General features: G+C 48.4%; 2 protein-coding genes across 4 annotated transcripts in view; one reads left to right on the forward strand and one right to left on the reverse strand.

The window, feature by feature from the left end:
• Nucleotides 1-14,820, reverse strand: part of LOC115797503 (ankyrin repeat domain-containing protein 46-like) — a 33,062-nt gene that overhangs the window by 10,390 nt on the left and 7,852 nt on the right. The window contains exon 2 of one of the 3 annotated variants that reach the window (XR_004021421.1): nt 12,783-13,663. The exons of 1 other annotated variant lie outside the window; for it this stretch is intronic. The gene's annotated coding sequence lies outside the window, so the exon portion shown is untranslated. Of the gene's footprint in view, nt 1-12,782; nt 13,664-14,820 lie in introns of those variants that run through there. One more of the 3 variants, XR_004021420.1, reaches the window with a different exon arrangement.
• Nucleotides 10,724-11,866, forward strand: LOC115797501 (uncharacterized). The gene is made up of 2 exons (XM_030754088.1): nt 10,724-11,373; nt 11,489-11,866. The coding sequence occupies exons 1-2, from the start codon at nt 10,735-10,737 to the stop codon at nt 11,747-11,749; spliced, it is 900 nt and encodes a 299-aa protein (XP_030609948.1). The 5' UTR covers nt 10,724-10,734; the 3' UTR covers nt 11,750-11,866.

The following is a 14,820-nucleotide window of genomic DNA, read 5'->3' on the forward strand; positions in this document are numbered from 1 at the left end:
AAGTATTTTAAGAGTATTTTTGGGCAGACATCTCAATAAGTTAAGTTGTAATTAGTTAAGTTTCTGTGGGCCCTATAGCATAACATGTGTAGTGTGTGCCTACCAACTGGTCCTTTTGGTGTGCAATAGGTTGTGCTAGGTGGGGGGAGTTCAGTGCCATTTCCTTCTGCTTCACTGTCTTCCTCCCCAGAGTCTGACTTTGAATCTATATCACCCTCATCTCTCTCTGGAACTTAATTGTGAAATGCATAAACAGACACAATAAAAAAAACCGCAAAAAGCATCGTGCTAAACTTTAGAATTAGGCTTATTGGATTTTACTACTTAATAACTCTCTGTCACAGCCTCTAACCTGCTGGCGATACACTTGGGCCTGGTGTCTCCTGGCTGGCTTCTCCAGGTTGGTCACTGCTGCAGGGTTCTATCTGGTCCTGCTCTGGCCCTGGTTTTTGCCTCTTTAAGAAGAAATGGGAGCTATTCCCTTTTCTCTTCATTTGGGCTCTACACAAAATAAGACAGCCTGGTATATAGACTCCATGACTGTGCTAAAACCAAGGAACTGGTGGTGGATTTCCGCAGGCACAGACCCACCACACGGACACCGGTGAACATCCAGGGAGTGGACATTGAGATAATGGACTCTTATAGGTACCTGGGTGTTCACCTGAACAATAAACTGGACTGGACTCATAACACTGATGCGCTATACAGGAAGGGCCAGAGCAGACTCTACCTGCTGAGAAGGCTGAGGTCTTTTGGAGTGCAGGGGGTGCTCCTGAAGACCTTCTATGACTCTGTAGTGGCATCAGCCATCTTCTATGCAGCAGTATGTTGGAGCAGCAGCTTGTCTACAGCTGAGAGGAAGAGGATAGACAAGCTCATCAGGAAAGCCAGCTCTGTCTTAGGATGTCCTCTCGACTCAGTGCAGGTGGTGGGAGACAGAAGGACTCTGACCAAAATAACATCACTGATGGACAAAGTCTCCCATCCCATGCATGAAGCTGTTGCCGAGCTGGAGAGCTCCTTCAGTGACAGACTGCTGCATCCTAAATGCACAAAGGAGCGTTACCGCAGATCCTTCCTCCCAGCAGCTGTAAGACTTTATAACCATCACTGCTCCCAACAAAAACCACAATAACCTACACAATGTAGGATAATATATAATATACTGTAAATAGTCCGGCCTGTTAAGGTTCAACACACAGGCACATCATGTACATTGTATATTGTGTTATTATTATTAGTAGTATTAAGGTTAATCTTGTTGTTGATTTTATATATATAAATATTCATTTTTTAATACTCCTCCGTGAATCGCCACCTTATCGTGGTGGAGGGGTTTGTGTGTCCCAGTGATCCCAGGAGCTATGTTGTCTGGGGGCTTGTCCCCCTGGCAGGGTCTCCCATGGCAAACTGGTCCTGGGTGAGGGTCCAGACAAAGAGCGGTTCAGAAGACCCTTATGAGTGAAAAAACAAGGGAACAGTTTACCCTGCCCGGGATAGGGTTACCGGGGCCCCACCCTGGAGCCAGGCCTGGGGAGGGAGCTCGAGGGAGAGCGTCTGGTGGCCAGGCATTAGCCCGTGGTGCTTGGCCGGGCGCAGCCCGAAGAGGTTACATGGGCCCGCCCTCCTGCAGGCCCACCACCCGCAGGAGGTGTCGTAGGGGTCGGGTGCAATGTGTGTCGGGCGGTGGCCGAGGGCGGAGGCCCTGGCGGACCGATCCCCAGCTATCGAAACTGGCTGTTGGGACATGGAATGTCACCTCTCTGGTGGGGAAGGAGCCTGAGCTAGTGCGTGAGGTTGAGAGATACCAGCTAGACATAGTTGGGCTCACCTCAACGCATGGCCTGGGCTCTGGAACCAGTCTCCTGGAGAAGGGCTGGACTCTGTTCCAGTCTGGAGTTGCCCTCGGTGAGAGGCGGCGAGCTGGGGTGGGTATTCTTGTATCCCCCCGGCTTGCTGCCTGTACGTCGGAGTTTTCACCGGTGGACGAGAGGGTAGTTTCCCTGCGCCTTCGGGCTGGGGAACGGGTCCTGACTGTTGTTTGCGCTTATGCGCCGAATGACAGTTCAGGGTACCCACCCTTTTTGGAGTTGCTGGGTGGGGTGCTGGAGAGTGCTCCATCTGGTGACTCCATAGTCTTGCTGGGAGACTTCAATGCTCACGTGGGCAATGACAGTGAGACCTGGAGGGGCGTGATTGGGAGGAACGGCCTGCCCGATCTGAACCCGAATGGTGTTTTGTTATTGGACTTCTGTGCAAACCACAGTTTGTCCATAACAAACACCGTGTTCGAACACAAGGATGTCCATAAGTGCACATGGCACCAGGACACCCTAGGTTGCAGGTCGATGATCGATTTTGTAATCGTATCATCAGATCTGCGGCCGTATGTTCTGGACACTCGGGTGAAGAGAGGAGCTGAGCTGTCAACTGATCACCACCTGGTGGTGAGTTGGATCAGGTGGCGGGGGAAGATGCTGGACAGACCTGGCACACCTAAACGTATTGTGAGGGTGCGCTGGGAACGCCTGGCAGAAGCCCCAGTCCGGGAGATCTTCAACTCCCACCTCCGGCAGAACTTCGACAGCATTCCGAGGGAGGCTGAGGACATTGAGTCCGAATGGACCATGTTCCGCACCTCCATTGTTGAGGCTGCTGCTCAGAGCTGTGGCTGCAAGGTGGTTGGTGCCTGTCGTGGTGGTAACCCCCGAACCAGATGGTGGTCACCGGAGGTGAAGGGAGCCATCAAGCTGAAGAAAGAGTCCTATCGGGCTTGGTTAGCCTGTGAGACTCCGGAGGCAGCTGACAGGTATCGACAGGCCAAGCGGAATGCAGCTCGGGTAGTGGCCAAAGCAAAAACTCGGGTGTGGGAGGAGTTTGGTGAGGCTATGGAAAAAGACTTTCGGACGGCATCGAAGCGATTCTGGCAAACCGTCAGGCGACTCAGGAGGGGAAAGCAGTGCTTCACTCACACTGTTTATAGTGCGGGGGGGGTGCTGCTGACTTCAACTGAGGCTATAGTCGGACGGTGGAAGGAATACTTCGAGGACCTTCTGAATCCCACTGACACGCCTTCTGTAGTGGAAGCAGAGTCTGGGGATGAGGGGGATGACTTGACCATCACTGGGGGTGAGGTCACTGAGGTAGTTAAACAACTCCTTGGTGGCAGAGCCCCTGGGGTGGACGAGATTCGCCCTGAGTTCCTGAAGGCTCTGGATGTTGTAGGGCTGTCTTGGTTGACACGCCTCTGCAACATCGCGTGGAGATCTGGGGCAGTGCCATTGGATTGGCAGACCGGGGTGGTGGTCCCCATCTTTAAGAGGGGAGACCGGAGGGTGTGCTCCAACTTTCAGGGGATCACACTCCTCAGCCTCCCCGGTAAGGTCTATGCCAGGGTGCTGGAAAGGAGGGTGCGTCCGTTAGTCGAACCTCGGATTCAGGAGGAACAATGCGGTTTTCGTCCTGGTCGTGGAACGCTGGACCAGCTCTTTATCCTCTCAAGGATATTCGAGTGTGCGTGGGAGTTTGCCCAACCAGTCTACATGTGCTTTGTGGACTTGGAGAAGGCATTCGACCGTGTTCCTCGGGGTGTTCTTTGGGAGGTTCTGCGGGAGTATGGGGTGTCTGGCCCATTGTTGCGGGCCATTCAGTCCTTGTACAACCACAGTGAGAGCTTGGTCTGTATAGCCGGTAATAAGTCGGATTTGTTTCCTGTGGGTGTTGGACTCCGTCAGGGCTGCCCTTTGTCACCGATTCTGTTCATAATTTTTATGGACAGAATTTCTAGGCGTAGCCAGGTGGCGGAAGGCTTCTTCCTTGGTGGCCTCAGAGTCTCATCTCTGCTTTTTGCAGATGATGCGGTTCTGTTGGCTTCATCAGGGGGGGGCCTCCAGCTCGCAGTGGAACGGTTCGCAGCCGAGTGTGAAGCGGCTGGCATGAGAATCAGCACCTCTAAGTCTGAGGCCATGGTCCTCAGCCGGAAAAGGGTGGAGTGCCATCTCCGGCTCAGGAACGAGTTCTTGCCTCAAGTGGAGGAGTTTAAGTATCTCGGGGTCTTGTTCACGAGTGATGGGCGAAGGGAACGGGAGATCGACAGGCGGATCGGGGCTGCTTCTGCAGTGATGCGGACGCTGCACCGGTCCGTCGTGGTGAAGAGGGAGCTTAGCGTAAAAGCGAAGCTCTCGATTTACCGGTCGATCTACGTTCCTACCCTCACCTATGGTCATGAGCTTTGGGTAGTGACCGAAAGAATAAGATCGCGAATACAAGCGGCAGAAATGAGTTTCCTTCGAAGGGTGGCTGGCCTCTCCCTTAGAGATAAGGTGAGGAGTGCGGCCATCCGGGAGGGGCTCAGAGTAGAGCCGCTGCTCCTCCACATCGAAAGGAGCCAGTTGAGGTGGCTCGGGCATCTGATTAGGATGCCTCCTGGCCGCCTCCTGGGTGAGGTGTTCCGGGCATGTCCCACCGGGAAGAGGCCCCGTGGTAGACCCAGGACACGCTGGAGAGATTATGTATCTCGGCTGGCCTGGGAACGCCTTGGGGTCCCTCCGGATGAGCTGGAGGAGGTGGCTGGGGAGAGGGAAGCTTGGGCTTCTCTGCTTAGGCTTCTGCCCCCGCGACCCGGCCCCGGATAAGCGGAAGAAAATGGATGGATGGATGGATGGATTTTTTAATAGTGTAAATTATTATATTTATATTTATAATAACTGCGGCTGCTGTTACACCCAAATTTCCCCTCTGTGGGACAATAAAGGCTGTTTCTTCTTTGTAAAATAGGTTCTATCTTGGGCTGGTTGGAGGGGTTGGATCACTGTGGTGAGTCCGGTTAGAACTCCAGAAAAGAGTAGAGTCGCACTCCCGTGGGTTCAGTAACGTGAATTTACTGCTCATTCTTTACGGTACATGTCATGATATTAGTTTCTACTGTATATCTAGAGTTACGGTAGTTCGGTTGTATGGCCACTGGGGGCACTAGGAACTGAAGGGGGTCAGACAAGGAGAGGAAGAAGTTGGTTTTGGGGGTTGTTGTGAGACGTGGCTATGGTGGAATAAAAGATGGAGGCTCCTCCTTGACTGCGATCTCTGGTGTCGTTCCTCACAACATGACATGGTGTCAGAACTAAGGACTTTACGCCTACTTGGAGAGCACGATGGCAAAGTTTGGACCTCCGGAGCCGTTTGATTTTACGCAGCCTGCGGAGTGGCCGATATGGCGGCAGAGATTCTCCCGTTTCAGAGTCGCGTCGAAACTCAACAAGGAGAGCGGCGAAGTGCAGGTAATTTCGCTCCTGTACTCTATGGGGAGGGAACCTATTTATGGCTCTTTCGTGTTTCCCGCTGCAACAGAAGCCATGCCACATCCAGAGTATGAGTTCGCTCTAGTGATACAGAAGTTTGACGAACACTTTGTTCCGAGAAGAAACGTCATCCATGACCGCGCCTGTTTTCACAAAAGGAGTCAGCGGGCCGGAGAGACAGTGGAAGCTTTCGTGCGGAGCCTATACGAGCTCGCGCAGCACTGCGAGTTTGGTGCGGGGAAGGACGAACAGATTCGGGACCGGATCGTCATCGGAATAATAGATAAAGAGATTTCCCAAAGGCTCCAATTAGAGGCGGACCTGACTCTGGAGAAAGCCATCCAGCTTGCACGTCAGAGCGAACAGGTGAAGCAGCAAAGTGCAGAGCGCGTGGAAACTACAGTGAATGAGGTGAGACAGAAACAGTTCAGCAGCACAAAGAGAAACTATGACAAACCACGGCAGCCACAAGCACAGAAATATAGTGAAAATAAACAGAACTGCCAGAGATGCAATAGGATGCATGACAAAAAAGAAAACTGCCCGGCCCGAAACAAAAGATGCAGAAAGTGCAACAAGATGGGACATTTCGAGGCTGCATGTAAAACTAAAATGCTAAAGGAAGTAAGAGCCGAAGCTGTTATGGATTCAGATGAGGATTCGTTTTTTATTGGCGAACTGTTCCTAAGAGCAATGGTAAAGTCAAATGTCATTGAGGAGCCAGATTCAGACACTGAATGGGACATTGAACTACTGGTGAATGGCAGCCTGGTGGATTTTAAAATCGACACTGGTGCAGATACCACGGTTATGACAGAAGCTACCTTTAACAATCTACAGCAAAAAACAAAACTGAGCAAGTCCAGATCAACAGTGTACAGCCCAGGTGGGAAGGTCAGATGCGTGGGCAAGTTCCTCGCCACCACTTCATACAAAGGTCAGAGATACCAGTACTGGATTACAGTTATTAAAGGACAGTTTGTCGGTAACCTATTGGGCAGGACAGTGGCAAAGCGCATGGGACTGGTCAAACGAGTCAATGCTATTGGTAGTGATTATATCCCAGGTGATGTGTTTGGGGAAATAGGACTACTGAACTGCGATCCCGTTAAAATTGAGCTGACTGAGGAGGCAATTCCCTACAGCGTCAGTACGCCACGCAGAGTTCCTTTTCCCCTCCTCCCTAAAGTTGAGAAGGAGCTGAAGCGCATGCTCAGTCTGGGGATTATTGAGGAGGTTACTGAACCGACAGACTGGTGTGCCCCAATGGTGCCTGTTCCAAAACGCAACAAGGAAGAGGTCAAAGTGTGGGTAGATTTAAAGCGCTTGAACAAGGGAGTGAAACGTGAACGTTACATTTTGCCTACACTAGATGACATAACACCTAAGCTGGCCAAGGCCAAGGTTTTCTCCACTCTGGACGCCTCTAGTGGGTTCTGGCAAATTCCGTTGGACCCCAGCTGCCAAAGACTGACCACATTCATCACCCCAATGGGCCGTTTTTGCTTCAAACGCCTGCCGTTCGGGATTACATCAGCTCCTGAGATCTTCCAACGGCTGATGAGTAATCTGCTCAAAGATCTGGAGGGGACCGTTGTTGTGATGGACGACATCCTGGTTTATGGATCTACTAAGGAGCAGCATGATCACCGTCTGGAGGTGGTTTTGCCGGCAGTCAAAGCGTCGGGTCTCAGGCTGAATAGAGCCAAGTGCCACTTTGGGAAAACTGAACTGCAGTTCTTTGGACACATAATTAGCGCAGATGGTGTGAAGCCTGACGAGAGCAAAGTGGACGCTATTGCCAAGATGCCCCGCCCTTCAAACGTGGAGCAGCTGCGGCAAGTGCTTGGACTAGTTAACTATGTTGGTAAATTTCTGCCAGGCCTGTCCACTGTGCTGTATCCACTGACTAACTTGCTCAGGAAAGAGACTGTATGGGTTTGGGGTGAGCCCCAGGAGCGAGCGTTCAACAAGGCCAAAGCAATGCTCATAGCAGCACCAGCCCTTTGCTACTATGATGCCAACATACCAACAGTGGTCAGCGCTGACGCCAGCAGCTATGGCCTCGGTGCTGCCCTGTTACAAGACCATGATGGAGAGCTGCGGCCCGTTGCCTTTTGCTCACGCACACTCACTGATGCGGAGAAGAGGTATTCACAGATCGAAAAGGAGTGTCTGGCGTGTGTCTGGGCCTGTGAACGTTTCGCCCGCTACATCCAAGGGATGGGCCATGTCAGATTACAAACCGACCACAAGCCACTGGTGCCATTGATTAACTCATACGACCTTGACAAAACACCACTAAGATGCCAGAGACTACTTATGCGTCTTATGAGATTCAATGTCACGGCAGAACATGTTCCTGGTAAGCAGCTCGTTGTCGCTGACACACTTTCTAGAAACCCATTGGAAAACAGTCACGTGCCGGAAACCGAAACAAAGGTAAAGGCATATGTCAACACTATGGTGGCTAGCAAACCAATTAAGTCACCCAAGCTGGAGGAAATCCGCCGGACCACACAAAAGGATGTCGAACTTCAAAAGGTAATCATGTTCGTCAGAAAGGGGTGGCCGCGCAACATGGCGGAGGGCACACCACTGCATGGATACCATGCAGCCAGGAGTCACCTATCAGAGTCGAATGGGTTGGTCCTTTATGACGACCGTATTGTGGTTCCAACAGCGCTCCGAGCTGGTGTCCTGGACCAGCTGCATGAAGGGCACCAGGGCCTCATAAAGTGTCGGGAACGAGCTAAGTTGACAGTGTGGTGGCCAAAGATTGGAGCACAGATCATGAATAAAGTGAGGTCATGTGATTTTTGCAGGGAGCACAGACCTACACAGAGACGAGAACCACTGGTGACTACTTCCCTACCTAATGGTCCATGGCAGAGAATTGGGGCTGACCTGTTTGTGTTGGAGGGTAAGACATATCTTGTTGCTGTTGATTATTATTCCAGAGACATCGAAATTGCTTCCCTCACCACCAGTTCCAGCAATCAGGTCATCAACAAGCTCAAACCCATGTTTGTGAGATGGGGCATCCCGCTTGAACTGGTCAGTGACAATGGGACGCAATTTACATCGGCAGAGTTCCAAGAGTTCAAACAGAAATATGGGTTCACTCACATAACCTCCAGCCCCCATTACCCCCAATCTAATGGAGCTGCAGAAAGGGCTGTCCAGACTGCCAAATACATCCTCAAACAGCCTGACCCCTGCTTAGCCCTTATGAGCTATCGCTCCACACCAACGATGGCAACAGGTGCCAGTCCAGCACAACTCATGACAGGCCGACAAATCCGTACTACTGTTCCTGTCCTGGAAAAGAGACTAATGGCAAGCCCAGTCAACCCAAATCAAGTCTACCTAAAGGATGCCACGGCAAAAGATTCTTACAGATTCTTCTACAACCGCAGACATTCAGCACGTACACTTCCTCAACTTCACCCTGGTCAAAACGTTACAGTGAAGCTTGATGGGGAAAAAGGGTGAACACCTGCCAAGGTCATCAGCAGATCCAAGGAGCCGAGATCCTACCTGGTGGAGATGGCCAACGGGAACGTGGCACGTCGCAACAGGCGTCACCTTCAGGTGGTTCCTGGGACAGAAACTCCTGCAGAGCAACATGGCACTGAGCCCACAGTGCTACAGCAGGACTGCAGACCCCCAGCTATGGATGTGGCTACTCCATCGGAACCACTGATGAACCGGTCAGCAGCAGGCCCTTCCCCAGGGCCTCCCCTTTCACCGTCTACTCCTGTGAGAACGACATCCAGGGGCCGTGAAGTAAAACTGCCTCTTAGATTCAGAGACTAAAAAGTTCAAAAGGGCATAATAATCCCTATTGGGGCTGAGGGCAGTCTACCCCTGTGATGTCCCGCATCATCTCACATATGGTTTGAGTAAAAAAAAAACAATGGAACAGAAAAGTTATGTTGTGTGTAAAGCTGTTCTTCTGGAAACTGAGCCGTTATGTTCGAAAGAAACAGTTAAGTGTTGTTAGGCTTGAAAGAAATGTGACATCCCTTTAAAAAAAAAAAAAAAAAAAAAAAAAAAAAACGGTAAAGAGCAAGTAATTAGAGAAATGGACTGTTTAAGATGGTGAGCTAATTTGTTGAGGTTAGGGATCTTGCTATGTTCAACTTTGAAAAGGGGGAGATGTCATGATATTAGTTTCTATTGTATATCTAGAGTTACGGTAGTTCGGTTGTATGGCCACTGGGGGCACTAGGAACTGAAGGGGGTCAGACAAGGAGAGGAAGAAGTTGGTTTTGGGGGTTGTTGTGAGACGTGGCTATGGTGGAATAAAAGATGGAGGCTCCTCCTTGACTGCGATCTCTGGTGTCGTTCCTCACAACATGACAGTACAGGAACTGGATGTGTGGTTCTAAAACAGATAACAAATAATGTGACAACAGTGTCTAAATAATGCCAAAATAACTGAAATACTATCACAATGACACTCTTCATGACTGCAACATTAATGTTTCTCAATACACTGGGTTTACAAAGGTACAACACACGGAACTCACGTAGGTAGCACTTACTAAATGTGCATGCGAACAGAGCATGATATCAATTAAGGGTGAAACATGTATATTTTGATAAATAAACTAGGTCATTTACTGTTAACATCACTTACTTGTATTTTCACGCACACAACTCAAACTGGGGTGGCTAGCAAACTCTAAACAGCAAATAATTCCACCAACTTCAGACTGTAAACTCTGGTTCAGCTCCTCTCCCCTCTCTGCCATTCCTTGTCTGCATGTTGCACACTTGTGGTCTAAGCTCCGCCCCCCCTTAATGGACCAGCATGACAGTTCCTTTTAGGCAGCCTGTTCCACATTCTTCTTCTTGGCAGAGACAACACTATTTTAACTATCATTTAAACTATAGTTTTTAGTTTTCTGTAGCTAACTAAAATAATACTAAATTAAAAACAGCGTTCAGGGACAGTCGGAAATTACAGTTTTCCTGGCAAATCTTTGCCGATCTCATAAGTATTATATTTTAAAATTACCATTTCCAGTGGGGTGGCAGTAGGGGTGGCAAGGGCTCCCTACTGTAGAGACTCTTTTGAGAGGAGAGTCTCTGCGATTGATGAAAGTTTTTATCTGGTCTTTTTTCTGCTGGCCTCTGTAACACCTCAAATGATTAATCAAGGTGGAGGATTTTTTTTTATCACCACAGAACCTGTTTCCTTGGTCGAATTGCCGGTCATCTCAGACTGCTCCTGATCTGATTGGCTCAGGCAGCAGAGATCACACCACCTGATTGGCTCATGCTCAGCATCCTATGACCCGCCCAGACGTTCTCTGGGCAAAACCGGTGAACGGCGCCAAACTGGGTACGGACAAGGATCGGTATGGAGCTGCTTCAGCTGCTTTTCCCTGCGCTCTTCTTCGTGAGTGTTTGTAGTCAGGGACGTATGTCATATGTCAAAGTTATTTTAGGAGACCCGTTTACTCTTCCTGAAAACTGTAAGAGTGATGAAGAGGGAACACTGCGCCAGGAACAGCCGCAGTCCCGACAAGTCGCTGCGCACCGACTCGGAGTTTGGATTCCAGAGGAAAGTTTCAAAGATCGCATCAATCAGAGCTCCTCTGTCGTCTTTAACCGCGCAGTTTACACGGACAGCGGCGTTTATGTGTTAGCATGCGGCGGTCGGGTGGTGCACATCCAGGTGGAGGTTGTCGTGTCCTCTGACGCATCCGCGAAAGAAGGAGAAGCGGTCAGCCTCCCGTGCTACTTTTCAACTACAGCCGGCACCTGCTGGTCTGTGAGCTGGGCTAAAGACGGGGAGGTTGTGCTTCACTGGCATTCCTGCGATGTTAAAAGTAACTGGGCTGCTGATGATCGACTGTCTCTATCAGCTGACTGGCTCTCACACGGAGACCTGTCTTTAAACCTGCAGCAGACTCGGAAAAATGATGAGGCAAATTATTTTTGCTTCATCCAAAAAGAAGGCAGAGAGAAACAGAAGGGGAATCCAGCTGCTGTGAAGCTGAAGGTCCATGAGAGAAGCCCGGATCAGATCACCCTCACTCCTCCTCCGCCGCCCGCGTCTGTGAGTATTCACACAGTTTAGACAGAAGCCTGTTCATTAGACCTGAAACAGATTCTTGCAAAGTATCGACCTGTGGCTGAATCCGACTGTCTCTCTGTGCTTTTATCCTCTGCAGCCTGCACAGAAAACCCGTGAAGCGGTGGGACTCGGAACTCCTGCCGCTGTCAGCATTACAGCCGTGGTGTGTTTGATTATCGGCGGTGTGGTGGGAGGGCTCCTGAAATCGTACTACCACAGATGTGCGTCAGGTCGACACAGTGAGGGACGATCCGGACCCAGACACGAACATGTGAATGGAGCGTTGGCGCTTCTCAGTCCTCCTCAGCACGTGAATGGCTGCCCATCAAATACCACTCACGCAGCCTCCCCTGTCTAAAGACTTTTAGGTTTTAAAAGTGCCACTTTTCCCCAGCAATGCAGTTTTTTTGAATGCGCTTCAGCTTATTAACAGGAACGCCCCGTCTCTAAAAGAAAACATTAACAAATCAATTGTAACGCTGACTAAACCTTTAATTTGCTGTATTCATTTGCTTTTTATGTCTTTTATATCGTTTGCTTTTCTAAACTCTGTAGCTGTGTGCAATTAAATTATTTACTTACACCACTGTCCGAGTAAGTGTAGTGATTTCAAAGAGGTACTAAATATTCATCGTTAGTGCCTCAGTGTTCACCGGCCCTGCTTAGATCCAGGGTGAAGCACTCACGGACATTTTGTGGTTCCTCTGCTCCGTCGGCTGTTCTTTCGTTTCAGTGTAGGCTGAGTTTCAAATGTAGGCTGAGTTTCAAATGGTATGACAAATGAAAAGACACTAAACTAGATTCAACTTCTTTTTTTCCCATAAGAATGAGTCGGTTTTATGAGTGAACACAGTGCGTCGTGTGTGTATACATACAATATATAGATGGATGGATATAGAGTTGAGTGGACCCATTTACTTGAATGGATAAGTGTAATTAGTTTATCTTGTTAAATAACAAACAGAAATGACTCCATTTACCTCTCAGAATCCAGTCATGAGCTTTCACTCTCCACACTGCAGTGTCCACGGTGCGGCCTCCGTCAGTATGGCCCGCATGCGTCCATATTTTATTCCCAGATGTCTGGGTCACTCACTTTCATTTATTTTGACTGCTCAGGTACCTGTTACGTCACGAGGTATTTTTTTTTTACTATTTAAATTTCTCAACAGTCACAAGCATCCACAAGTGTGTTCCTCTCTTTGTATTTGGTGACAGACTCTAGCCACACTTTCACAAATAATTAAAAAAAAAAAAGAAGAGTAGAATAGTCCATAAACATGCAAATGTATTTTATTATTAATTAGAATGTATTTTATTATTAATTAATTCAGGACCGGGACGGGCTAACTCATTTTTGCGAGCGGCGCTTTGTTAAAGTCAGCATCATGAATTTCACTTAAGGTAAAAATGGCACATTTGTGCAGCATGTGACCCTTTGAACCGTTTTGGCTGCTGAGATTTGTGTCTCCGTTTACATCAAGTTCACATTTGGCAGGGGCTGACGTTTTTATCTCAGGCCAAATAATAACGAACCTCCTTCGCTTCAGATTCACGTGTTAGCAGCATATTTTGAGCGTTTGGGACAAAATGCAGAATTTTAAATTAATTTTAATTTAAAAAACAGAAATTATAAAATGCACAAGGTCCCAATTCTATTAAATAATCCCCAATTTATTTCTTAAATATTTATCTATTTTATTCTCATTAAAAAAAAAAAATCTTTGCTCTGTGTTGCCTTATATTATAAAGTTTATTCATGTAACAGCGTCTCAGAATAACTTCACCTCACAGAGTGGTGCGTCCCAAGTCATGTTTAGGTTACCTGTATTAGTCAGTTATAGTCATTCAGAAATATCACACTCATTTCCTCATTCCTTGTGTAACTAGGCTGAATTTCAGTAAGCTGCTAACTGAATTTCAACACTGATGTGTCGCCAGACTTTATCTCACTCATTTCTAAAAATATTTCCTTTGCAATATTAACATATGTCCCACGTTTAGTAAAGCACTTTTCATGGCAACATCCCACAGCAGATTATTTTCAATCAGCATTAAGGAGATCAAACCAGCATCAATTAGTAGGTTAAACACTTTTTTATTATCACAGCTGTCTGTAACACAGTCACGAGACAGAGAAATGTAGGAAATGTAGCAGCCAATGCCAAACAAGTGCAGAGCAGCAGCATCCAAGCAGCCAAAGTCCTCCACAAACTCCTACCAGCTGGTCCTGAAGCTGGACGTCCTCACTGCTCTGCAGGCCTCCATCACACTGAGACACAGAGAGAAAGTGTTGGGGGGGAAGAAAGCATATTTTAGCCCATCTGTAACCAGGCTGCTCAGAGATATGTTCAGATTTTTATACCATCAGAGAGATCCTTAAATTAAGGCCGGAGTCTCAAAGAACCACCTTCAGTAACAAGAACAGGCAGAGTCCTGATCTCTACATCATCTAAATTATATAAATGTGAGACTGCATGAAGACACTCAGATCAGACTGCCTGGCTGTTCTCCGAGACACCTCATCGCTGCTTTAGCTCTACTAAAACTGCTCCTAATACGATCACACAGGAAAATCTGTGTTATTCCAGCATCTGGGGCACCAGAAAAATATCATTAAGAAAATACATTTATACTGAACAGGAAATGTATTTTTAAAAATCCAAAAGACTTGAGCAGATTAACAGGTGACCTGCTCTACCTCCTGAGATACAGACACCCCAAGACCCAGGTGGTCCCCATCCAATACTAACTAGGCCCGACCCTGCTTAGCTTCCTAGATCAGAGGAGATCAGGTGTACTCTGGGATGTAAACTGTTCTGATAGTTTACATACTTGCAGATGTTATAAACAATAATAAAATTTTTTTTATTTATTACATTTTATTTATTACATTTTCATTTATTTTATTCCATTTTTATCCTCAAGTGGAGGAGTTTAAATATCTGAGTCTTGTTCTCTGGTGTGGGAGATTGACAGACGAATTGGAGCTGCAGCTGCAGTGCTGCGAATGCTGCACTGGTCCATCGTGGTGAAGACAGAGCTGAGTGTGAAAGTGTAGCTGTTCATTTGCTGGTCAATTTACATCCCTACCCTCACCTGTGGCCACGAGCTTTGGGGGGTGACCGAAAGAATGATACAAGTGGCGGAACGGAGCTTCCTCTGAAGGGTGGCTGACCTCTCCCTCAGAGACAGGGTGAGGAGTGCAGCTGTTCAGGAGGCGCTCAGAGTAGAGCTGACTAGGATGCCTCCTGGATGCCTCTCGTTCCAGCCATGTCCTACTGGGAGGAGGCCCCGGGGCAGACCTAGGACATGCTGGAGAAATTATATCTCTCGACTGGCCTGGGAACGCCTTGGTGTTCCCAGGATAAGCTGAAGAATGTGGCTGAAGAGAGAGAGAGGTCTGGGTTTCGCTGATTAGGCTGCTGC

Source organism: Archocentrus centrarchus, chromosome 18, assembly GCF_007364275.1.
Source record: "Archocentrus centrarchus isolate MPI-CPG fArcCen1 chromosome 18, fArcCen1, whole genome shotgun sequence".
Lineage (NCBI taxonomy): Eukaryota > Metazoa > Chordata > Actinopteri > Cichliformes > Cichlidae > Archocentrus > Archocentrus centrarchus.